Here is a 25,445-nt window from a genome sequence, read left to right on the forward strand (position 1 = left end):
CCAGATCTCCCATATTACAGTAATCAAGACAGACTTTTGACCTGTGTGATTCACATGATGCTTGGCAACAAGACTGTTATACCCATTTCAGGGTTAGAGAAAATCCATTTTCGAGGAGATTAAACTTTTCTTTCAGGCTTGAATAGGCCAGGCCATGCTCAGCTGCTATCTGGGATACTGAGCCCATGTTTCACCCAAACTGGACAAAGATAAGGTTCTTTCCTTATCTTCAGCAAGAGAAAAAGAATCAAAGTCTTGGAAATGGGTCAAATTCCATTGCCATTGGGATTAGTAGCTCCACTTAGATCAGCTGATTTTGAAGTAATAGAAAAAAAACCCTTATAGTTTCTGAAGGAGACTGACATCATTCAAAAAGGCCAATTGAAAAAAAAAAAAAAAAAACCTTACTTAGCTAAAACTGAGAGCAGTCAAGAGTAGCCCACGTAGTAATAACTGCTCTGCAAAGGGCAGTTTGCTCCCAAAGCCACTGCTGAGCACTGCATGTCAAACACTCCTCTTATTTTCATGGAGACACAACTAATGGAGACTGGCCCCAGGCGCCCTGGAGCCACCCAGATAAGAGTCCACAGTGTCTGTCTCTAGCCCAGCACTCGACTCTATTTACTGGAAGATGTTTGGAAGGCAGCAAAGTTCCCTGACATTTCATAAAAAGACTTGTGTTTTGTTTTTTACAAAACAGGGCCAGGATTAGAAATCAGCCCTTTTCCCTTGTGATCCCAGAGCCTCGAACAGTCCACTGGCTTGTTCCTGGGGATCACTAAAAAGGCCAGACCAGATTTATGAAAGAAAAACACATCAAAAAGACGACACGGACAAACTCTTGCCCCCACTACACATTCTTTACACAGTTTAAAAATAACATGACCTTACAACGCAAGATTAGTTGCATTTGCTCAAGATTCAAAGTGAGGCTTATTTACTGTGAAAATGAGATACATAGAATTTCTCCCCAGCCTAGTATCTTATCCTTGAGTACCTGACTGCGCTGTACTGGCTGTTCCTGGTTTTGGTGGACGCAGGAGTTAACAATTCAGCAGAGTTACTTAATATGGCCTTGGCCACCTATCACACATACAGCATCCCTGACCAAACAGTATTTTACTGGTTGCTTCATGTGTGGTACTCTATATTGGAAGGACTTGCAAAATTTGTTTGCTTTTTTCTCCTCCTCACACCTACTTTTTTTTTTTCTTCCTTTTTTGTGATTACTCTGAAAAAAAAAAAAAAAAAAAAAAAAAGGATAAAAAGCTTCAGCCACTGTACATTGTTTTGGGCAGGAAAGCATTCACATAGATACGCAGACACATGCCTGAGCAAGGGGACAACTCTTCACAGAGGACAACATACCACTACTATATAACTTTATAACACTACTTAGCTGGGGAAGGGAGAACACAGGTTTTTGGGTTTTTTTTGTTTGTTTTTTTTTACCAGACTAGAAAACAGTGTTTAGGGCAGAAGATGGAAGAGGTTTGAAAAACGTAATTGCTGCTCTCAAGTAAGTGTTCAAGACTTTAACCAAAGAACTCCAACATCACCTATTCAGCAGGCATTTTTATAATGTAAGTGAGGAAATGCTATGAGTGGGGGAGTTAATTTTAAGACTATGTTGCACTTCAGGGGCATGAGGGACACTTGATAAAACTTTGTAACCAGCAACACCTACTGCTGTACTTGCCCCTCACCAAATACAGCTTTTCTTTAGCAATTTCCTTAGAGGAGCCACAGAAATAGGCTTCTCCCACAAAGTTTAAAGAAGGTCTGTGCCTGGGAGTGGGGGCTATAATCTCATGGGGCCACCATTTTCTCATTTCTCAATCCCACAAGAGGCAAAACTAGTGCCTGAATACATCAAATATACTTTTCTCTTTAATTAGCTATTGGTGCATATTTCACTGGAGTGGCCTTATCACAGGGTTTAGTGCTAAGATAGTTAACTACTTGTACAGATGTGATGAGGGTATTTAGTAAAATGAGTAGTCTAAATACAGAGGTCAACAGTATAAAGGTAGCATTAATTTACCTGTATACATCTAAGTCGTTCAAATACACCACAGTACTTTATTTATCCATTGCCATAGGTAAAATCAGCAAATTCAGCTTGACTCATTTATTTCCACTTCATTCTGATACATTATGACCAAAGGAATCAAACTCTCACAGCACAGTAAGACTGAGCCTATATGATAAAACTCACCACAGCTAAGGACATTGGAAAGTTCTCATTTCATTCCTCTGGTAAAGGGGACCCCAAAACAGCACGTACTTTGGAAATCACAGCAAAGATCAGGGGCTGCCTTATGTAGCCACATGATCATGAACAGCCTCAGTTTGCAATTCCTGATTCAAAGGAGGATATAAGGCCTGAAAAATCAGGACCTCTCGGAACTGGGCACACCTGAAAAGCAGGTATCCACACAGTGAGGTATCAAAGATCACTGGCATTTACTATCAATGACAAGCTGACATTTTCTCAGTGAAACTCTCGCTTAAACCTAGCCCACAGTTGTTCAGTTATGGAACAGAAATACTTTGAAGTGCTGCTTTTTCTGAGTATTGCTGCATCCCCCCACGTAACACAAGCTTCTTACAAATATAACCTTGGGGTATTCTCCAGCTTGGACAGGTGCCCAGAAATCAGAGGCATCCCTTATTGCATGAGTCTCGGTCTACAGAACAGCACCACCAAGGTTGACATATCAAAGCTGACCCAAGAGAAGAGGTGACTGACTGAAGCAGTACCATCTGAAGTGTCTTGGTGAGACTACAGGGGGAAAAAAAAACTGAACTCTCTAAACAGGGACATAGATGCAAGCTTATCGGGAGACTGCTTTGTCAGGAAGTGCTGCTGGAAGCTCCAAGCAGCTCAGAAGCACCACAGATAGCTGGGATACAGCTCGCTCCTGTTGGAGCTTTGCATTGCCTGCTTCAGAAAAAGAAATCCCAGCAACAGAAAGCACTGCTTGAATTAAGCACACTATTTAGGAATGATTTGGTGGAAAGAGTGTATTAGCTGGTGGGCAGGTCGGATGGAAACGTTGTTAGGGGATCTCAGCTGCAAAGCTGCAAGAATGCTTTACACAAATGTTCCCTCTTTCCTGTTCCAGGCAGCGAGTCAGCCAGTCATGCACTCCAAAAAAATCACATTTAACCTTTCCAGACAACCTAATTCTCTCCCTCCTCCCCTAGCAATCCCCTTGAAGCTGCGACACCCACAGGAGTGTGCTCTGAAGAATTTGGAAGCATGTTTTGGGCAGCATGGGTCTGATTTCCAGAAGCAACAGCAGGAGAAATTGGTCCTGAGCCAGAGCTAGCATGACTTTGGAAAAGACTCAAGCTACTTTCACTCTGACTCACTTTGCTGACTCCAAGAGGCTCAAAACCTTTGTCCATCTGAATTCCTGGGGTTGCCCCAGCTCTCCTCTTCCCTGAGCTGTAACACCGTGCCTCATTCTGGCAACGTACACACTTTTCTCCCCAGCGTGTTCACCTGTGCAATGCAGCAGCTCCAACAGCAGTGCTGGCACACTCTGAATGCTTCCTGTTCTCTGTTTACTACCACCATCTTACTATGAGCTTCCTACAACAGACACATTTAAATTTAGCACATACAAGATTCATGAACTGGTTGGGAGGAGAAAGGACTGCTGTTTCAGTAGCAAAAGCCCACAGAAGGGGAAGAATTGAAAGTATTTTGGAAGCAACCTGAAAGTGGTGTTCAAGCACCAACCCATGACCTCCTATGAGGCAAACCCCAGCCTGTAGCTCCGCCCAGACTGCCCTCTGCAGCTGATCCTGCTTTGCCAGGGAAATGGGTTCCAGGACACACTTCACACAGTAAATCTCTGCTTCAACCTCCTATGTTCCTTCCTTTGTGATAGTATCCATTTCAAAAACAAAAGGTCCCTAACAGCACTTCCTTCCATCTTGCCAGCCAGTTAAAATATATGGTTTCAACTTTGCAAATGGTCATGAGGCAAACTGAGATGAATTTCACACTGTCTCTGTTGGTATCCCCTCTTCCCCTCAAAAAAACAGTGTGCAACAGTTTATACCTCTCCAAAGAGCAAAATAAACTACAAGGAATTCTTTAGTGTTTGACAATCATTAGTTTTCACCCTCTCCACACTGGAAATGGCTATGTTGTTTCACACTCTTTTTCCATCCTCTACATGGGTTAAACAAAACATATGGGAAACTTCCATCATATTGCTCCAACTCCGAGAGATAAATAGGCACTAAAGCCACATCTGGATCACCCAAAGTTAGGTCTACGTAGTTCTGTGCAGGCAAACTCATGGTTGCTTCACCTGGGTTCAAAATCCACACAGCACAAGATAAATAGAAGCTACTGACGTTCATGTCTTGAGCACAGCGCTGCTGCTAACAGATGCAGCATGAAAGAGTTTCTCTTTTGGGACTTGCTTTTCTCCAGCCTCCTGGATGGGCCTGCCTGCAAAGGACCTTGTCAATGTAGCTTAAATCATTCAGAACAGAGGCAACATCAAGCGATTTAGACAAGTACAAGATAATTAGTAGTGGCACCCATCTTAAGTGCTAAACATCCACACATTCCTGCCCCTTAAATTCAAAGACCTCCCATGAATTTACTTCTGTAAGTACAAGGTTACTGCTTGCCTTGTACACCATTGTGGAAGCACTTTGAAAAGAATGCAGACATCAAACATAGGCTGATTTCAGAGAAGAATGCTAGACAAGCAGTATTTTCAGATATATACTGCCCTTTCTAAATATAACTTGTGCACCTATGAGCCAGTTGTTTCTCTCCCTTTCAACGGCATCATTAGAGAAGTCACAAGAAAGTAAACTGAGAGGAAATACTGGAGTTGCAAGGTGGGAAGCCACAAGGCTGAGAATGGAGCAAAAATACAGCCCCTACGGCTCAGAGCAGCAGCAGCATTTGACAAAACATTTTCAACCCTCACTGTCTCTGCTTTAAAAAAAGAAACCTGAAAACAAAAACACTGCAACATACATATATTAAAAAGACAAGGAAAGCAAGAAACCTTTGGCCTGTCTCCAGAAGAGCTTTACAGGGGTCACAAAAAGCCCTGAGTGGTTTTCCCCTTGTGCTGAGCACATGTGGGAATGGTGCATGTAACAGCATCGAGCCCAGCAGCACAGCCACAGGAGAGGAGCTGTGAAGAAACAGCTCCAGTGGAGAGTTAGCAGTGTTTTTCGCATGCCTATCTTACACCTACCTTAAACTCATGGCTCAGACACAAAACTGTCACCACAGTTAAATGTGTCTGAAAGGAGGGCTGCCTCTACATTCAATGTGATTCCTACCACAGCTTTGCTTCATGAAACAGTCTGCATTTGAGGCACAGGAAAACACTGTAAAAATCTTTGCAACGAGTGAGCTATTGTGAACACCTGAACCACAAGAAAAAGATTGGCAAAAGTTCATGGCTTATTCACTTCTACAGAATCACACAGTAGACAAAAATGTATAGGAAATCAATTGAATTGGTCTCATTACATATAGACACAGGGATGGAGTTTAAACTCATTTATTTAGATCCTGTATCAGGACTTCTGCTGCATACTGAGACTTAGTTACAGCTGTTAGCAGTGCAGAGGCTCTGGCAGATGATGCTATGAAATTGCTAACTCTTGTAGCTGTGTCACCGACACAGCTGTAGGAGAGAAGAGGTGAAAAGGGAAAGGGTAGCTGTAGGCACAGGGCACTGAACAGCCCTACAGAAAGGCTTCTAGGGATGCTGATTCTGAGGGAAACTTTGGGGCTGAAATTGAGCCACAGATATTACCAAAGCCAAACCCCCATCAGTGAGAGAACAACTATATACTACCTGCCCTGACTTGCTTGCACCAGAATGGGAATCCCTCCCTGCTTGCCAGTCACAATCCTTTTGGCTCCTAAGTCTGAAAATACTGACTACAGTCACAAAATAGACAAACCTCCACTTGGTTTTCTTGCAGTTGAGAAGAGCTGAAGAAGTCCCCCCTCAGAGCCAGCTACAACCTCCTCAGATGATGGGAAGGACACAAGAGTCACCTTGCCTCAGCAGCAACCCCATCAAGGGCAGAGGACAGTAGACAGGCTGGATAGCTTCATTCATGTCAAGACACCATCCAGAGAAAGATGGTCCAAGAGAAAATCTAGAATAAGTGATCCTCCAAGAAACATACAGTGTCCAGTGCTCTAAGAAACAGGAGTTACGGAAAACCTACCACAATGGCAAGCCTGGAACCTCATGCCACACATTTACCTACCAAGTCAAGTCTAGACAAACCTTTTACCATAGTGGTGGATGTGCAGAACGAGCACTGAGACACTAGCACAGGCACCAAAGCACTGCTGGATCAGAGCAGACTCTGCAGTGCCATCTGTGTGTCCCAGGGCCACTGACAGACATTTCAGCTTGGAATTTCTTTAAGAACAAAATACCCAGCAGTTTCCAAAAACATTTGCATACCCTGAAGCAACAGAAGATTCCTTTACAAGGAATACTTTTATTAGGCACCAAATGAAACAGCCAAGTCCTTCCAGTGCCACACAGAGTGCTTAGATCTCCTGTCAAACCCAGCTTTACTGCTCAGTCATCCTAAGCAATTCGCAGAGCTAAGCAAACAGGCCAACAGTCACGCTTGTGCACTGCTCATCCCGTAGACGTGCAAAGGTGAACGCAGGGACAGACAGATGTCAAATACCAAGTCAGGCTGCACAATCGGCCATACCCAAACCACACTTTCATTGGTGACCCTGTCCAGTCCTGGCATTAAACTTTAAAGATGGCATTAAAGATGCAAGTGCTGTAGGCAGAACTGCTTAAGCAATTACAGAATAGCAAAAAGAAGCCTGACTTGATGTCAGCCCTGTTCAGGGATGGAAGTGCATTAAAGTGTCAGAAAACCCCACTGACTTCCAGATGTACTTTCCACTAACCTCATCACCCAAAAAAAAAGTCCTTGATCCTGCCCTCAGCAGCTTTCTACTTTGTTTTCTTTGCTCCTGCCTCAAACAGCCCTAACTGACCTCCTCTTCTGTCAAGCCTGCCCTCCAAACTCCCTTTCCTCTGCTGAAAAAAGATGGATTCCCACATCAAATGGGGGTTGCCCTGGGAGCTGATACCTTCTGGCGCATCACAGGAAAAACGACAACATGCCAGGGAACTGCAGCAGTTCTCCAGAGAGCTCAACCAACAGAAGGTGGAGGCAGATCTCGCTCAAGCTACATACCAGGGAATGGAGCCATGCACATCCACTAAACAGCCCCAGCTGCCTTCCCTGTGCCAGGGCAGCACAAATCCTCTCTGCTTTCCTGCTTATGCCACAGGGGCATCTAGTGGCTGAGCCCCCAAAGAGCAAGTAAAGCCACCGCAACGCTTGCAGTGTCTACACTGCATTTAAGGATGTACTTAGTAGTTGAAGTGAGATGCTGTTGCTGCCAGCACGGAGACAGTTTACTGCAGAATTTCTGGGCGCACTGCTACCTGTTACTCCACAATCCTGACGGACCTTTCTTCCATTCACTGATCTAATGGATTTCTGAATCTGTTAAGACTCCTGGTAGCCCCAGCGTCCAGAAATGTCACAGCTTAACTGCACTGATAATCTCCTTTAGCTTTGAGTGTCTCATGTCTGTTAGCTTTGATATTAGAAGAGCCAGTTGCCACTGGCTTCCCCGTTGACATCTGTGATACTGCCTGAGACTGAACAGATGTCCAACAGAGCCCTTTTTAGCTATCTCCTCTCCACTCTGAAGAGCCTAGCCTGCCTAGTCAATCCTTTTACAGAAACTCCTCCACATAGTTCAGCACCCTTTTTCTGTTCTGCTCTTTGCACCCGTTTTAGTTTGCTACACTCAGAGATGACGAACTCAGAATCAAACACAGTCCTTAAGATACAAGGAACACATGGACATCTAATGGCATTCCTAGCAACAACCCAGTTTCTTTTGGCTGCTACTAAGCACTGAGCTGATGTGTTCGCAAAACCACCAATTATATCTCAGAAATACCTTTCCTGAACAGGAATACGTAGCTCAAGGCCCATAACTGTGTGTGCTTGGAGTCAGCACTGTTTTTCCTGGAAGATGTTGCTTAACATTTAGCTACAGCAACCATCAGCGGGATATAGGTGTGCCCCAGATACACTGTCAATACAGCCAGCTTGCTTAGTTCAGCTTATGCGGCCAATACTCAGACATTGATCCCCTTGCAGGAGCTGCTAAAAAGGCAGTGCAACTTGAAATCATGCTCACTGTGAACTGGAAGAGATCCATTCAGATATGCTTCCTCTCCCCTTCTGGATGTCCTTTAAAATGAAATAATAATAATAACATAACGCTAAAGACACAACATCTGCTTTACTTTCAAAAAAAATCTATTTAGCTTCAGACTAGCACTCTGTTTTCAGCCTTGTAATGCAAGTTTGAGCTTTTATTGAGATCAAACACACTGAGGCATGACTCTAATATGAAGGAACAGCAATGTTTCTAGAACTGTATTATACGTAGTGCTACATACAATACTATAAAATGGTATACTATGCTACACAATACTACATCCTACAGAAATAACGTCTGATATTTGTAACTTAAAGTGAGAAAATGACATTTTTGCCTTTGATCATTGGTATGTCTATAGGATAATTTAGACATCAAGCCTAAACATGTAGCAGCTTTAGCCATGATGCTGCTAAATAAATAATGTGTAGGAAAGGCCAATGGCTACAGCTGGGAAGCTTCAGGCTTTTACTCTGCTGAAGGTCAAACACAAAGGAACCAACATAAAAAGGACCAAAACAAAGCGGAGAGGGGGGATAAACAAGAGAACCTGGCCACACACGGCACACGGTGGCTCAGGCAGAAAAGGCAGCCCTGCATTTCCTAGGAGCCCCAAATAACCCTAGGGCTCACAGGCACCCACCATCTAGTAGGGACCACCACCTGCCAGAGCCATAGCACCTGATGCTGCTAAAACCCAGCTAAAACCCAGTCCTTTGGTTGATGCTGATGCCACTTCAGGAACAGACTTTTCCAGGGCTAACTGTGATGGGACAGCCAGGATGACCAAATGGAGCCTGCTTTTTCACCCACGTATTCCTCTGACATCTGCTTCAACATCAAACTAGCTTCTAGATGTTTCCTGAACAGATCTTCCTTGACCACTTTTTATTTTTCCCTTGAATGCAGAACAATCCTTTCTAAACAAAATACAACAGCTAAAGTAGGTGGGATTTTAATTAATTACATAGGAGTACTTCCCTCTCATCTGTTTTCGTATTTCACTGCCTATTCTGCATGGGTAGGTTATTAGGCAACACTCACAGCTCACTTACCTGGGCTTTAGGTGACAGCCACAGCAAGACACTCCTGACTTACCCAGGCAGTGACAACCCCATCAAAACACAATGCTTTGCTGGGAGCCAGGACTGTGGACAGGACAGCATAAGCACCTTTAGCTTGAGGTGACTTAAGGAGGGGGAAGGAGAAAAAAAAAAAGTTACAGAATCACAGAATGGTTGAGGTCGCAAGGGACTTCTGGAGATCATCTAGTCCAACCCCACTGCTCAAGCAGGGACACCTAGAGAATACAGGGGAACCAGGAGCAAAAACAACTCTCTGAAGCTTTGTGTTATTCAGGGAGTTAACATCAAACTGTGCCTGGGGTAAGGAGGGCAGGGGCTTCATTTTGGCCTGCACACAGAGAACAGAGCTGTGAATCTGCACACAAAATGCAGGCTTTTTGCTTTTCATGATTCCAGGATTCCTACCTGAACACGAGAGCCGCACAGTGTGCCTTCCTCCCTTGGGGAGCACTGCAAGGCAGCGGCACAGGGCTCAAAGCCACCACAGCTGTGGGACTGCCTCTCCTCTACTCGACTCCCACCATCTCCTGCCACCAATTCCTTAGAGCCCCGATTTTATAAACGGCAAGAAAGAAACACACACAGGAAAATAAAAATCAGACTCCCCAACAGGACAACTGTCCCCACGCCCGGGGGCGACTCCGGCCGGCAACAAGAGGTAACGCGCCCGTCTCCACACGGGCGGAACGAGGCGGCCGCGCGCTGGTTTGCGCCGGTTTAAGGCGCCTTGAGGGTAGGGCGGGGCCGCGGGGGCGGGGCCGCGGGGGCGGGGAGGGGCGGGGCGAGGCGGCGCGGGCCGCGGCGGCAGCGGCACCATGATGGCGCAGCGGGCCCTCCCCAACCCCTTCGCCGACTACGACAAGTCGCTGGCCACGGGCTACTTCGACCCCGCGGGGCGGGTGAGTGCGGCCGGGGCGGGCGGGAGCTCCGCTGAGCGTTACTCGGGGTAACGCGGGAGCAACGAGCCCTCCCCCGCGCTCAGACTCACCGGGTTCACCTAGAAGGAGGGCGCAGGCCGCGCTGGGCAGCGGGGCCGGGGGGACTCACGCTTTGGTGTCTCCCGCAGCTGACGCCCGAGTTCACGCAGCGTCTGAACAACAAGATCAGGGAGCTGCTGCAGCAGGTGGAGAGGGGTCTGAAGTCCGCGGATGCCCGCGACGGCACGGCCTACACGGGCTGGGCAGGTAGGGCGCCCGGGTTTGCCCCGGGAGCGCTGCACGTTTCTGCAGGGTTTCAGTGGGTTAAACCAAGGACTTGGTTTCTTGGGGCTCCCCATGCCTGGCAGTGGGGTTGCGGGGCAGGTTTGGGCCTTCTCTGGGTTCGTGAAGCCAAAGTTCTGCAAGAGGTGAAGCCCAAGGCTTGAAATGCTGTTGGCTGGGAGCAGATGTGGGAGCCCTGAAGGGCCGGGCGCCACATCCAGCCCATTGCACGTGGGGATGGTGGCCAGTGCAGCACAGGCACAGATGCAAGTATAAACCAAGGACAGAAGCTTTTCTTACACTATCTTTTCTGTGGGAAGGTTCCAGAAGCATTTTTTTACCCCCCTCATTCTACATCTTCAGTTTTTTTTTTTTTTTCTGCCTTGGGAACATGCCCTGCCTCTCCTTCCCGGGTTGCCACCCTCTGGAGCTAGTAAGGACTTGCCATTCTTTGCCTTCCCGTCCCTGCCTCTTGCTGGGTGCTTTTTCAGCCTCCTGCCACTTCTTTGTGCCGTGGCAGGCTCTAGGGAGACACAGGCAACCTCATGACTGCTGCAAGATATTTGGCTGCCAACTTAATACACTCACGGTCTTGGCCTGTCCTGGCTGTCACTCTGTGCTTTTTCTTCTTCACATGGTGCTTCTTCTTCTTTTCTGGTCACTATACACTGCAATTTCAAGTGATGATTTCCTACCCTGTGACCAGCCTATGGTTGGCTTATATCTGGAGCCACCATTTTTTCAGGAGAAACATGTCCACTGTGTTGATGCTAGGCTAATGTTGCAGCTTAGGGTGAGAGCAGTGCCAAAAATGTCTGCTTAAAGACTTTTGTAAGGCAGGCTGAGGCCCTGACAGCAGCCAAAGAGCTTCACAAGAAATACCAGATTGCCAGCTCTCAATCTCTGTGTGGGAGTCTTCATTCGCTGCCTAGCAGCGCTCCAGCGCTGCTGCCTCTGAGTTTATGCATTTCTGCTCAGTGCTGGCTGGTCTTGGCTTGGGAGATGGCTTTGATCCTCTGTATGATCCCCTGGGTTGAGAGTCATTCCCTGCACGAAGCTGCTCTTCGGACGCAAAGATGCTGCTTGTCGTGGCAGCAGAGCCTGCCTCTGTCCAGAAGAATTCAGGAGAAAGCAGGACAACTGGCTGCTCTTAGGAGTACCTGAAAGTCCAGATCCAGAGGGACTGATTCCTCTCTTCTCCCTGGGGATCATGTTTTACTGTGCGCTCAGCCTTCTCACCCTGGCCGACGGGATTGAAATAAGCCCATTCCTGCAGGTCACAGCCAGAGAAGTGGAGTTTGGAGATATTACACTATATCTTTCTCACCCCCTTTCTCTTCTAATCCTAGCTCTATTAATTTATTCAGTGTGGCTTCCAGAGAAGAAATTAATTGGGCCAAGACAGCAGCTTTTTCCCTTAATTGCTTGTGTAGAAAAGGCTTGTTGAGTATCTTCTCATGTAAATCATTGCCCAGCAGTCTGAAATGAATCCGCACTCTTGTGGCTGCTAATAAGAGGGGTTTGAAATGCATTCTCTGAGCATGAGCTCTGCAGGACATGTAAAATACTGGAGCATTACTAGTACATTACCCCCAGTAATGCACAGCATACACTGGCATTTTACTCCTGCACCCACTTCTTTCCCCAACACACTCAAGAGTCTTGTTTCCCTGGCCTGTATTTGTGCCAGGGAAGCTACAGCTTCTTGGCACAGAAAGTTGGAGCAGAGGGAGAGCAACACTTAGATTTTCAGCTCAGAGGCAGCAAAAACACCCTTCGGATCAAAATTATCCAGTGGAAAGCTGAATTCCCCCAAAACGCATTTGAAGCAGCTTGTTACACTCTTATTCAGTTTCCCACAGACATCAGAGCTCTGTAGGCCAAGCCCCGGTACACACTTGGGTATAGACCAGGCTCAGCTCTTGTGTTCTGTTTTGTCTTTTAATCAATTTAACTAGACTCCTGCGAAAGCCTTTGTGGTTTAAATCCATTTCACTTGTATCAAAACATTGACTGAGGGAAGGTAAACTGCCATAAGCTCGTTCTGAATCTGAAGCAGTTCAAATCCTGGCAGGAATACAAGTGTCTGATACATTTTCAAATAGATTAACATGAGGATGCCTAAGAGTACATAAATGTGTTGATATTTCTCATAGAATGAAAGGCCCTACTCCAAAGACATTAGAGTGGAAGCTCAGGCAGTGCAAAGCTAATGAAAGTCTCTGTCTGATTTCACTGCTCTCACCTCTTAGGCTGACGGCAGAGCTACGTCCCGAGCCTGCTGCCTGACGAGATGATCTTCTATGCAAGATGTTATGTGAAGGAATGTTCCATATTCCTCCATATTCTGGCAGCTCTTCTGGAGTTAGTTTTCCATGCAAACATTCCCTTCTCTATCACTACAACAAGCTTGCAGAGCTTGCGGTCTTCCAAAGCAAACCAGCAAGTGCAGGTGGCTTGTCCCAACTCAGAGCTGGTGGCTGGTGAGTGAGGAGGAGTTGGGCTGAGCTGCCTTTCAAGAGGACTCCTCAGAAGGCACATCAGGTGGGAGAGAAGCTATTTAACAATGGATAGAAATTCGAACCCTATCCAAGAAATCTTCTGATCAAACATCTTCCGATTGCTTTAGTGTGATATCTTAGTTTTAACCTTAGTTTTAACCTCAGGAGTTGCACCTCAAATTCTGTCAAGAAGAACAAAAATCCCCAAATAATACCCGCAGAGCAAGAGGAACAGAGGCTACATTCAGTGAGGGAGAAATGCCCTGTGTCATTCACATATCCATGCAAGCCACATTCCTGCCAAGTGCCTAGTGTGTTGTTTTTGTGACATTGCCTTCTTGGAGATATTCCTGGACAAAGCTGGAAGCAATCAGATGCAAGTTTGGAGCTGGCATTATGTTGGTGGGGGGGTGGGCTTTGATCAAGAGGTCCCTTCTAGCCTAAACCATCCCAGGATTTTTGGTGGTATAAGTAGTTTTGTTTTGGACAGGCCTTTGTTTTGCGTCTTTACAGAACAAATATTTTGTTTGTTTTTCCACAAAAGGAGCTTTGTTACCCCAGTTTTACATCTGGAGATGCTAGGGCAGCCTGAGAAATGCCCTGTGTCCCACACCACATTGGAAGGAGAGCTGCAGTAAGACCTAATGTCACATCCCGGGTTTGAAACACGGGGTGATACATCCCCCTCGCACCCCATTCAACTCCCCTTCTGCACACATTTGTGTGTGAGCTGACACCTCATGTTCCTGCACCAGAAAAGAGACGCTCTGTTCCCACTGCTGTGCTCTCACCAGCAGAACTTCTTGCAAGGGAAGCGCAATCCAACACGAAGTACAAGCCTCAGCGTGGCACCAGAGGGGAAGTTCAGGCACACCTTTACTTTGAAGCCAACTGCAGTGTCTTAGCTCTCCTGCAAGAACGTGTCTGGCAGCTCCAGTGCTCTTTGCTCTGAGGGAGACAGTGGTTGCTGAAGTCAGCACAATAGTCAGCCAGAAAGATTAATCGTCTGCTTCAGCCAGGTACATGGTTCCATTTGGCTGTCTGCACTTAAGTCTGCTTCTGTGTATCCCTGAAAAGAAGCTTCTCTAACCCAACAAGGCACCCCCTACAAGCACAACACTCCCCATGTGTGATGGGGAGAGAAGAGAGATGCCAAAACTCAAAAAAAAAGGATGATGCCCTACGGTTAGCAGGTGTGTCAGGCATCAGCACTGCATTGCATTGGCTTCCTGCACACCAGGACAGCACCTGCAGTCAGCAGAGCCCTGCTGAAGGATGGACTGTCTCTTAACACACACATTCACTGTAGCCCAGACCATCAGGTGCTGTCAGGTGCAGTCTCCAGCACATGAGCCTGGGCGGCCTTTTATTTATTTATTTTTTTTTTTTTTTGAAAAAAGGAGGAAGGGAAAAAGAGGACTCATTTCCATCTGTTGGGAGAAGCCAGAATTCTTGGAGCCTTTGCCAAAATGGCCTCTGTTACAGAATGCTTGGGCCTGGGGTGAAAGATATTTTAAAAGCCACATGACAAAGATGACACTGGAGAAAAATGGTAGTGCAGCCTTTACGTCCCTAGAATTTCCTCCTAGCTGTAGCCTTGACACAGTAGTTACCTACCTAATTAAGGTGGCAGTGGGACCTGAAGCTACTTGCAGGACAAAAAGTGGGCTATTAAAGCAGCTAGCTGCCTGAACACGGCTTGCACTGTCGAGGTACCAGACCTATTAGAAGTCTAGAGGCTGTGCTATGTGCTAAATGAATCCAGGAGAGTCACTTGACATTTGCTAGCTGGAAAAGACAGGTTCCCCTTTAAAGAGCTTTATGTCCCCATCCTTAAAAACCTGAGCGATGGGACCAAACACCCGAGATGCTCTCTGGAAACACTTAACACTCGTCTGCTCAGGGAGAGGGACAAGGTTATTAACTTCAGCAGGAAATAGAAATTTGCCCTTAATATACATGTGAAATTGAATTGTCTGCAGCACAAAGCTTTGGAGATTACCCGTGCAAAATGAGGAAGTGATCTAAATTTAAAACTGTCCTCAGTAGCATGGAAAATAATTTTGAAGCATGCTTTTCTTTTCCCCCCCTCATTTCTTTTCCTCTTACAGCATCAAAACTTGAGGTTGTCTCTAATAATTTAGGCTTAAACACAGGACTTGTCACCTTACAAACAGTTTCTGGTAAGGGCAGATGAGCTTTCTGGCAATGATTCAGGCCAGTAGCTTCCTTGCCGCACGTTTGAGGATGAATCACAGGGGTGCTCCCAATGTGGCAGGCCTTTCCAACGGGGACGTGCTGGGGACTCTTCAATTACATATTAAAGCTTCAAGAGCAGGATGAAGACAGAGCAGAGTGAGAGGGCAGCTGCTGATGCTACCTCCTAGTAGCAGCTGGCGTGGTCCCTGTAGCCAAGTGTCACACAGGGGAGATCAAGGGGGACCAGGGAGCGTTTTCCAGCCTCCCAGACAGCTGCCCATGTTTCTCACAAGGCTGCTCATACGTGGTGTGCAGCAGGATGGGGGAGTCCAGCAGCCCCGTTCTCTCCAAGGAGGCTCCTCTCCTTGAGGTAGGTCTGGGAGCTGCTCAGGAGTCCAGGGGGTTGCAGCTGCCTGGCTGCTGCTTCCCAGCGGGAGGGAGGAGAGGAGCCAAGGGCCTCAAGGATGCTGCCTTTCCTCACCTGGTCCAAGAGACACAATCCTCCTCTTCTGGCAGGGGAAAGGGCTCAAGACCCACTAAAGCCTCAGCCCTGCTCTTCCCCAAGTACCACTTTTCCTTGTTGCTTTTTACTGTTTAGCAAAGTTGCAGGTAAAGGTGATAGCTCCAGGCGGGCTCCCTGGGCCCCATCGTTGGCTCTCCTGCCTCTAGGATTGCAGCCTGCGCTGCCCTGGGACCGCGTGGGCCAGACCTCGCTGCCCACCTTGTCCTGCAGCCTGCTCATCAGTGGCACCAAGTACAGCGAGTCCCAGAGCAGGAAAAGCAGCCGTGCAGGCTGCAGCTCTGGGTTGTGCCTCTGCACGTGGCCGAGAAGCCTTCCTAAGTGGCACATGTCCCACATGAGGCTTAGAGGTGGCTTCTAGATTTGTTCCAACAGCCACAATGTTTAGTGGAAAGGACAAAACAGGCAAACTTTTCTCCCGGTTGCAATCCTTGCGTTCCTTTGCAGGCATTGCCTTGCTGTACTTGCACCTGCACGATGTGTACGGAGACCCGGCCTACCTGCAGGCGGCCCACGAGCACGTGAAGAAGAGCCTGAGCTGCCTGAGCAGACGATCCATCACGTTCCTGTGCGGAGACGCCGGGCCCCTGGCCGTGGCTGCTGTCACCTACCACAGGCTGCAGAACCCCAAGCAGGCCGAGGACTGCGTCACTCGGTAACGGGCCCGTTACGGCCTCCACCCCACGTTCCTCCTGCTCCTCGAGCTGGCCCAGCCTTTTACCCATCCCTCCCCGCCAAACCCAAGTACATTTTGCCACAGCCTGGTGAAAAAGAGAGAATCCAGCAACTGAGCAAGGTGGTACAGATTTGTCTGGCCCTGGAGAAAGGGCTTAAGGGTAAATGCTCCTGTCTGGCAGGCTGCTGGCTGGGACCAGGGAAGGGGGCAAGGTTATTTTTAAGCTGGTGTTTTCATCTGAGAAATTACTCAGAGAAATAGGGAGCCACAGCAGTCTGTGAAACACAGGGAAAAAAGAGTATTGCCAAATTAAAAAAAAAAAACCCTAAACAAATAAAAACTGCAATCTGGGCTTTGGGGTTTTTTTAAGAACCTTTAAATTTAGTTTTAACAGACATTTTGATGAAAACAAGAGATGGGGCAAGATTATTAAAAAGAATTTGATCACTGTCTTCCCCTTATTATTTGTTAGTTGATTTTGATTTAAACCTATAATTGAGTGCCCTTTCAAATGCTAAAGGCAGTTAGTTATGATTCATTTATTTCTATTTTCTGCCTTCAGCTCCTTTCTTTTTTTTTTTTTTTTTTGCTTTAAGTAGCCAACAAAAGTAAATACTTGTAAGCAGCCCTACAATAAGATCAGGAAGTGACAGAGGAAGGGAAAAAATTAAGAAAATGAGAGATTGCAGCAGGAAGCTTTTCTTGCTTGGGATTTGAGAAGGTGAGAAACAGCCCTAGATAGAGTTTCCAGTTATGTGTGGTCAGCACACTGGCAAGACAATCAGAAGCAACTTCTGATTGACACTGAATGGCCATCAGTAAAAAACTAATAATATCAGTTTAAAAAAAAAACAAAATTGGGAATTAGAGGTACCTGTAAGATTGGAACACTCGATTTCCATGCCTTTGCTAAGAGTAGTTTCTGCTTATGCAGGTATAGCTAGTCAAGGGGACTGAACTCCTTTCTTTCTTCTTGAAATAACATAGGTTAGTCAGTAATTTGCTTAATCTACCAATGATCTTAGAGCAGCTCACTAGGATTTATATATTGTTAAGAGAGAGCTAAGGTGTCAACCAGTACTGCCCAGTTGTGGTTGGGCAAGCTGTAGGAAGTCCCCAGTTCTTGTTTTCTTGCTGCAATTCTCCCTCCTTGTATCTCTCCTGTTCTGTCAATAGTTTTGTGGCAGAAGGGGGAAAAAAGATTAATTCTGCACTGCCACCTAATGTCATAATAAGGGCAGAGCTGAGGAAACAGGTGTCTTCACAAGTCTGAGAAGAGAAAAATAGGGCTTTCCTGAAGCAAGTTACACTGTCCTTACTCTACTGCCAGCCAATTCCCAGAGCAGTTAGCTTGAACATCCTACAGAAAAAGAGCCCGAGGAGAGAATTCATCAGCCAGGTTCTCCTTGCAGTGGAAGAAGCAGAAGTTGCTTTTTTTGGCTTCTTGCTCTTGCTGAAATGAGTTCGTGACCAATAAATGTACTTTATACTCCGGAGAGACTTAATATTTCAGCCTGTCTTCCAGGAGCTTGTGAAAACCTGATCTATGTTCTGGGAGTCCTCTCTTAACCTGCCATCTCCCACCAGTTCAGGGGGCCAGGGGTTTGCTTGGAGAGCCAGGGGTGTGCAAAATCCCATCTCACTGTACAACTGCCTCACTCTCCCGCGACCAGAAAACACTGATTTTTTTGTAGCTGACCTAATAGCTTTGTGAGCCACGGTTTTCCTTCGGGGCCCTCAGTTTGTTCCCTTATGCCCAAGACATGCAGTCTGCAGACCAGCTGCACCCCAACGTTTGCACTGTGCTCCCTGCAACTCCACTCTCTCCTTTCCCATCTCTGCTCACTTGGGATCCAGAGCCAAGAGAATTTTTCCCGCCCAGAGTCAGAGCCCGGCATCCCCCGCGGCTCCTCAGTGCTCCAGACACTCGCTTGCTCCTTCCCTTGCCCAAGAGCAAGAGCTGCCACAGCAGCTTTGCTGTCCTCGTGCGCACACGGCTGTCCCAGCGTGAAACCACGGCGGCTGCAGCTGAGGAAACAGCCTTGGAGCTGCTCCTGCTGGTGTTGTAAAAGCGCTGGCACTTTTCAGGCTGCTGCCTTGGATGAACAGCAGAATAAAGCTAAAAGCAGTCTGCTCCCTGCCTCGTGCTTGCTGCTCTGACAGGGAAGGACACACAGCCTTGTTGGAGGTGTGACAAGCAGCAAAGCGGGCAAGAGTCGGCCCTGTCAGTCAGTGTTAGGACCACAGGCCTATCGCCCCGTGTACAATGTGCCAGCAGCCTGAAAAATGGGACAGAAGCTCTTGCTTGTGCAAGGGGGCAGCTCCGGGGGGCAGCAGTTACTTGGTTACATGGCTGGGGGTGTCGTGCTGCTGTGACCCACCCGCACACGTTTTCCTTTGCAGCTTGCTCCACCTGCACAAGGCCGACCCCCGCGTGCCGGATGAGCTGCTCTACGGGCGCGTGGGCTACCTCTACGCCTTGCTGTTTGTGAACAAGCACTTCGGGGAGGAGAAGATCCCACAGAGTCACATTCAGCAGGTACTGTGGCTCCCCAAAAGCAAAGGCTAAACCAGTCCTCTGTCTCTTCCTGCCCAGCTTATTGCTGGGTGCGTAGAAACATGCTAGAGCTCTGGCAAGAAGTTAAAAAACATGTCCACATATCCCCACTGCTGGTACCAGCTTTCCAAAGGGACAGGGCATCGGATGTCTGAGGACAAAAGGCAGCAGCCACAACCTGAAGCACAGGAAGTTTTCTCTGAATTTGAGGGAAAACTTCTTGACTCTGAGGGTGCCAGAGCCCTGCAACAGGCTGCCCAGAGAGGCTGTGGTCTTCTTCCCTGAAGATACTCACAACCCTCCTGGATGCCACCCTGTGCCACGTGCTCTAGGTATCCCTGCTTGTTCAGTGGGGTTGGACTAGATGATCTCAAAGGTCCCTTCCAACCTCAACCATTTGTGATTCTGTGTAACCCTTATACATCCCCATACACTGCTGGGGTGGCAGCTGTTTTACTCCTTCATCCACAGTCTTCACTTGGCATGTGTGGATCAGCAGCAGCCCAGGACTTCATTCCCTGTTGGGATACTCACTGTGTTGGCTCCGAGGTGTTCCCAGGGCGTTCCCCTCACCCAGCTCTGTTGCTCTCTGTAGGTCTGTGAAGCAGTTGTGGCCTCAGGAGAGAACTTGGCCAAAAGGAGGAACTTCACAGCCAAGAGCCCACTCATGTACGAGTGGTACCAGGAGTACTTCGTAGGGGCAGCCCATGGCTTGGCTGGGATTTATTACTATCTCATGCAGGTAAGGGGCAGCTGGAGGGGATGAACCATCGGCAACTGCTTCCCCTCTCTTCTGCTGCAGTGGCTCTGGGTGATGGCAGGCCAGGCACGCTCCCTTATTGGGTTATGCATCCCCCCTTCCAGGGGTTTTTCCACATCCGTGAGGCTGGAGTTCCTGCCTCCATGGAGATGCCTAGGCAGATGGGAACTGCATTATACCAGCAGTTTCATGGAGCAAAGCCCTGTCCAGGTTAGCTGCTCTGATCTCCCATTCCTTGTGCTAACTGCTGTGAATCGCTCCCATGTGTAACCAACATCCTGCAGTGTTTCTGAGGGGGTGACCTGGAGCAACTTCACATCATTTCAGAGTGAAAGCTTCCATGTGAAAAGCCTGGTGGAGAAGATGAAAGCCAGAGTAGGACAGGGAGAAATGCCTGGGCTTCCAAATCAGGGCCTATACCCAAATATTAAAGGGTAGGGCTTTTTATTTTTACAAGGCAGCTGAGGTCTATAGTGCCTGTAGCAACCACTGTGAGACAAGCAGCTAGGAGCTGCTGTACCCCTTTGCTTTGATACTGTTTTTTCACAATTTTACATGGGAGGAACAGCCACAGAAAGTGTTGGGGAAGCAGTGAGGGACATATAGAGAGGGGAACACTGGAACTTTTATATCCCATGGTTTCACAGCACAAGTATCGATGGTTAGTTTACAAGTTACCAACCTGGGAACGGCATGATCCATAGACTAGAGTTCTTATTGCAGTCGGTCAGAAGTCAGAACTGCACAGGTCATCTGCAGCAGTGTAACTGGAGGAGGACACTGCAGTCCCTCTCCTGCTTTCATCCGAGATCAGTGGTAAAATCGCTGCCTTGCAGGTCCCTGGGAACATCTGTGTGAAGGCAGCATTCCACCCTGCAGCTGGGCTGGAGGTGAGGAGTGCCACATTCCTAGGGCTTATTTGTGGCATTCAGCCTTAACGTTGTTTCTCCAGGCTTCACCTCCCACCCGGAGCTTGCTGCTCATCTTCAGAAGCCCTCTCCTCGTTTGCTGGGGGGCTGGCTGGCACATAGGTCCAGGCAGTGTTTCTGAGGACACAAGGGTACCACTGGCAGTGAGACCTCGCTGGCACACTGAGCAGCCTGGGGGCTCTGGGTTTCAGTGCCAGGCGAGTGTTTGTGCAGTGCAAAAATCCAGCACAGAGAGAGAGCTTCATGTACAAAGAGCAAGAAGGGAGGCTGCAAGAGTCAGCCTTGTTTGTGCCTTTCAAGGAGCCCTTGGCCCTCTTTATGGAGACACAGAATGGCAATTCTCACTGATTTAACCCTCCCTCTTTTAGCCTGGCCTCGGAGTGAGCCAAGTGAAGCTGCACAACATGGTCAAACCCAGCGTGGATTACGTCTGCCAGCTCAAGTTCCCTTCAGGCAATTACCCTCCATGCATCAATGACACCAGGGACCTGCTCGTGCACTGGTGCCACGGGGCACCGGGTCTTATCTACATGCTCATTCAGGCCTACAAGGTACCAGATATCCTAAGAGCCTTTGGGGACCCCTGAGCGTGGAGTCTGAGCAGGGAGAAAACTCTTGGGAACCCCCTGCCAGAGAGCAGGACAGTTGTCATAACGAAATCACCCCATGGGGAGTCCCGAGCAAAGTAGAAATCAGCCTTTTGGGAAGTGATTTCTGAAAACACCCACCAGTCCTGGAGGGTGTCCTGTCACAGGTAATGGGTGGTAAGAGCCAGGTGGGCATTGAGTAACATCCTACAACCCCATTCCTCGCTTTGAAAACACCCGCTGTGGAAAGCGGGTATTAAGGGCCCTGTAGGAGAGGAGCTCCTAATTAACCAGCTTCCTGCAGGAAGCTGCCTCGGCCGGGGGTGATGTCCTTATCCACACAGGTGTTCGGGGAGGAGCGGTACCTGAGCGACGCGCTGCAGTGCGCGGAGGTCATCTGGCAGCACGGGCTGCTGAAGAAGGGCTACGGGCTGTGCCACGGCACGGCCGGCAACGCCTACGGCTTCCTCGCGCTCTACAACCTCACCCAGGACATGAAGTACCTGTACAGGGCCTGCAAGGTGAGAGGGGTGATTCATGTCTGCCCTTTCCGCCTCTGCCTTTGTAACCACATTTCTAGATCTGCCCAGCTCCAGCAGCCCCTCATCAGCGCAGTCCCTGTTCAGGAGTATCGTGCACGAGCCTTGCTCTGCCACGTGATGGCCTGAGAATGCGGGTGGTAATTTTTAAAAGCCAGCTTCTAACAAAACGTGGACATTTCTGTTCCCCTTTTCCCAGTTTGCAGAGTGGTGTTTAAGCTATGGCCAGCACGGGTGCCGGACGCCAGACACTCCGTTCTCGCTCTTTGAAGGTAACGTCTCTCCCTCGTCTTTGTTCTGTAGCTGGGTAAGATCCAGTCCAGCACTGAGAACTGAATACCCGTTTCTCTGATTCAAAACTCCGTGTAGAGGATGGGAGGGAAACTGTATGTGCTGCTGTTACCCATTCTCAAAAGGCTTCTTGTAGCACAGGCCATGGCTCCAGCTGGAGCATCTTGAGTTTCTGGGACTCCAGGTCACAAGCCTCAAGAGAAATCTTTAATGGGCACAGGCCAAAGTTTACCTTGCAGCAACTGTAGCCCAACTTCTCAGGCAGTTTTGCTCCTCTTTGCATTTATAAGGATTGAAATCCTTCCTGGAGTTCCCAGTTCCATTCGAGACATCAGGGAAAAATAGATGGAATCGTTTTTGTTGGCCTTGCTGGCTCCCAAGGCACTTTGTGGCCCCCGTGAATGACTCCCCAAAATGTGCCATCAGCAGGGATCACTGAGGGGTTCCTCAGCTCCTGGAAGCCTCCCGAGCTGCACCCCATAAACATGGCCAGTTATCTCTGTGAGGCACCCGAGGCAAAGCGTCACCTTTGCAAAGGCACTCAGATGGTTAAACCTGAGGGCAGATAAAACAGAAGAGAGGGGGCAGAAAGAGGGAGACTCTTCCAGTTTGTTCGGGCTATTTTCAGTATCCAATTAACTTCCAGTGCTCTTCCCTCTCAAGTGCCCGGTGGCTTGGGAGAGCTGTCTTCAGCCCTTGGAGATGATTTTGCTCCTTCTCATCACATTTTCTTTGCTTCCGTCTTCATGGCCCATTCGTGCACCCTCTCGATAGCTGCCAATGCGGGTGCCCAAGGGGAGTCTCTCTGGAGCACGTTTTCTTCTTCTGTCCTCAGGAATGGCTGGAACAATCTACTTTCTGGCTGACCTGCTGGTGCCGAGCAAGGCCAAGTTCCCTGCGTTTGAACTCTAAACCCGAGCTTGGAATTCAAGTCCTTCTGCACTTGGAAAAGCAGTTCAAAGTTGCTTTCTCCTATTTCCAGACTCATCGTTTACCTACTGAACGTAAATCCGTCCTCATGACACGCTCAGTTCTTTAACATTTCTAGTCATCTCGTTGCACTGTTTTTATTTAAAAGACAGAATTAGGAGTTTGCTGGCGCCTCCTAAAAACACAGGGCTGGGAGCGGGAGCGAGGAAATGTATAGTATTTTGTTGGCTTTACAGAGTTTTGCTATTTTCTGTATCCCATATACTGGGAGAGAGATTTCTATTGAACCTACCTTTGCCCACTTAATGTTTTTGTTCTGACAGATAGTTACAGGAATTTAGTTGCCTCTGGAAAACAAGAGAGGAACTACTGAGCCTAGGGCCCTGCACTTTGCTTCCAAAGCTTTCCGACCGTCCAGGGAGCAGGGAGCTCCATGGCTGGATTGTGCCCGTGAGGTGAATGTGATGCACTGTGGAGTCTCTGTATCCGTCTTTTCCATCAGGTTGCAGGTGGCACAGCTGGAGCTGACCTGCCGGAGCCTCATCTTAGATTAACACCGTCTGCTCTGTCAGTGCAGGCTTTATAGCTTTTTGTACGTTTTTGTTCAGTGACAGGCAAACAAATAATCCAGTGGCTTTTGTGCTTAGTCACAATCTTAGGATAAATCTTCCAAAAGTCTATTGATCGCTGAACTGCAAACTTCAGTTTAAAAGTAAGCTAAGACTGCTTGCTGCTGGGGTCTCTCCTGTTTACCTTCAAATTGTTTTTGTCAGTCTGTATTTAAACTGGGCACTAGCCCTCTAGGTGTTACGTGGAACCAAGCCCAGGAGCAGCAGCATGGGAAATGTGTCACACTGAGTTCTGTCAGTGCTTAAACCCGTTATCAGTGTAGAGTTTTTTGTTGTGTTTTTATTTTTTACGGGCTTTGTTTTACAAGCTTTCCTAAACCTGGGCAGTGTGAGTGACTCATGTGGCTTGTTACTGCTTGTGGTAGCTTGACATGCAAGCACGAATCCAAACGAGGAGCTGGAAAACCTGCCCTCAGCTGCAAGCTTTGGGCTGGCAGCTATAACCACATCCTTGCAAGGGACAAAGTGGCTTTGCTGGCCCTCAGAGCCCCTGCCTTAACCCTGAGCAAGCGGGAGCTGCACGTGAGTGCCCTGCAGGGCTCTGACCCTGCTGTGCTGCTCCGTGCTGCTGCGGGAGGCTCCCTGTCCCCCTGGGAATGGGACACCCGCCTGCATGCACCTTGTGGATGGGCAAGCAGGAGAAGCCACCGCCTCGGGGTCGGCGTCTCCTCCCAGCCCGGCCTCGTGCTGCCACCAGCCTTATCAGCTGGTTTGTCTGGAAGAGCCTGAAGTGCAGAGAAACTCCCCTGCTTGCAGGCGGGTGTCCCACGAGGAACCTCCAATCCTGCAGCCTCAGTGTCCTAACCGCCTACAGGGCTGCAGGAGCAGGGTGAGCACCTGCACCGCCTCCAGCGCGGGGTTTGGCTCCCCCAGCAGCACGGGGACAGCAGGGAGCCTGGGCAGCTGCAGGCCTGGATCCCTCCCGGGCATCCTTCCTTTCTGCTCCCGCAGGCGGCCTGTGCAGCACCGTGTCCCAGGGCTTGTACATTGCTCTGAGAGCCACCAGGGCTAGGTGTAGCTGGGGCAGGTGGTGCGCTGTTTAATAAAATGTTAAAACACACACGCTCTGGAGTGTTTTTTCCCCTTTATGACCAAGGAATCACACCCTAAGAGTCCAAGAAGGGCCTGTCGCCCTCCGGTTAAGGTGCTGCAGCGCCCTCAGGCACCCCCAGCAGGTGACTGCAGTTCACAGGAACACAGATAAATATAAATTATTAGACATAATAAATAGATACATGCTGCTGGGATGCTTCAGACGCTTCTGCCCCTCCAGTGCAGTAACGCAAAGTGCTTGTTTCAGACTGCTCACTAATACCCAGTGCACAAGTTTTACTCCTAAAGGACTAGCAGGGCTTTACCTGCTGCCAAGGGGCCCCAGCTTCTGTTTACTGCCTGAGAAACAGGCGCAGGCCACACTCCGTGCCCACCAGTGCTACCTGTAAGGTAGATCCTAGCACATACAATTTAAATCTTGCAAGAGCCTTTTTTGCTTGGTTGCGGTTTAGGGGTTTGACAGGAGGAAGAGCAGCGCAGCTTCCTCGGTAGCCTTAGACCTTGAACCCAAATACCCAGGCTGGGAAATTTAAACCCAAGAGTTACAACACATTGAGTGTCTGAAGAGAAGATACAGCAGAGGGATGTGTCTCGTGCGATACCGAGGGCAGAGCAGTCGCCTGCAATAACCGCCCGAGGAAATTTGCTCAAGTCGACAAGTTTGTTACCGGCACCGGGGTCAGGGAGCCCTGGGCAG

General features: G+C 48.4%; 1 protein-coding gene across 1 annotated transcript; it reads left to right on the forward strand.

The window, feature by feature from the left end:
- The first annotated feature begins 10,153 nt into the window (after nt 1–10,153).
- On the forward strand, nt 10,154–23,376 carry LANCL1 (LanC like glutathione S-transferase 1). Its single transcript, XM_010225759.2, has 9 exons — nt 10,154–10,277; nt 10,445–10,562; nt 16,245–16,452; nt 18,877–19,012; nt 19,626–19,772; nt 21,088–21,270; nt 21,651–21,827; nt 22,045–22,117; nt 22,972–23,376. The coding sequence occupies exons 1-9, from the start codon at nt 10,194–10,196 to the stop codon at nt 23,046–23,048; spliced, it is 1,203 nt and encodes a 400-aa protein (XP_010224061.2). The 5' UTR covers nt 10,154–10,193; the 3' UTR covers nt 23,049–23,376.
- The last annotated feature ends 2,069 nt before the right edge of the window (nt 23,377–25,445 follow it).

Source organism: Tinamus guttatus, unplaced genomic scaffold (assembly GCF_059628265.1).
Source record: "Tinamus guttatus ecotype Peru unplaced genomic scaffold, ASM5962826v1 Tinamus_guttatus_pri_ptg000197l, whole genome shotgun sequence".
NCBI lineage: Eukaryota > Metazoa > Chordata > Aves > Tinamiformes > Tinamidae > Tinamus > Tinamus guttatus.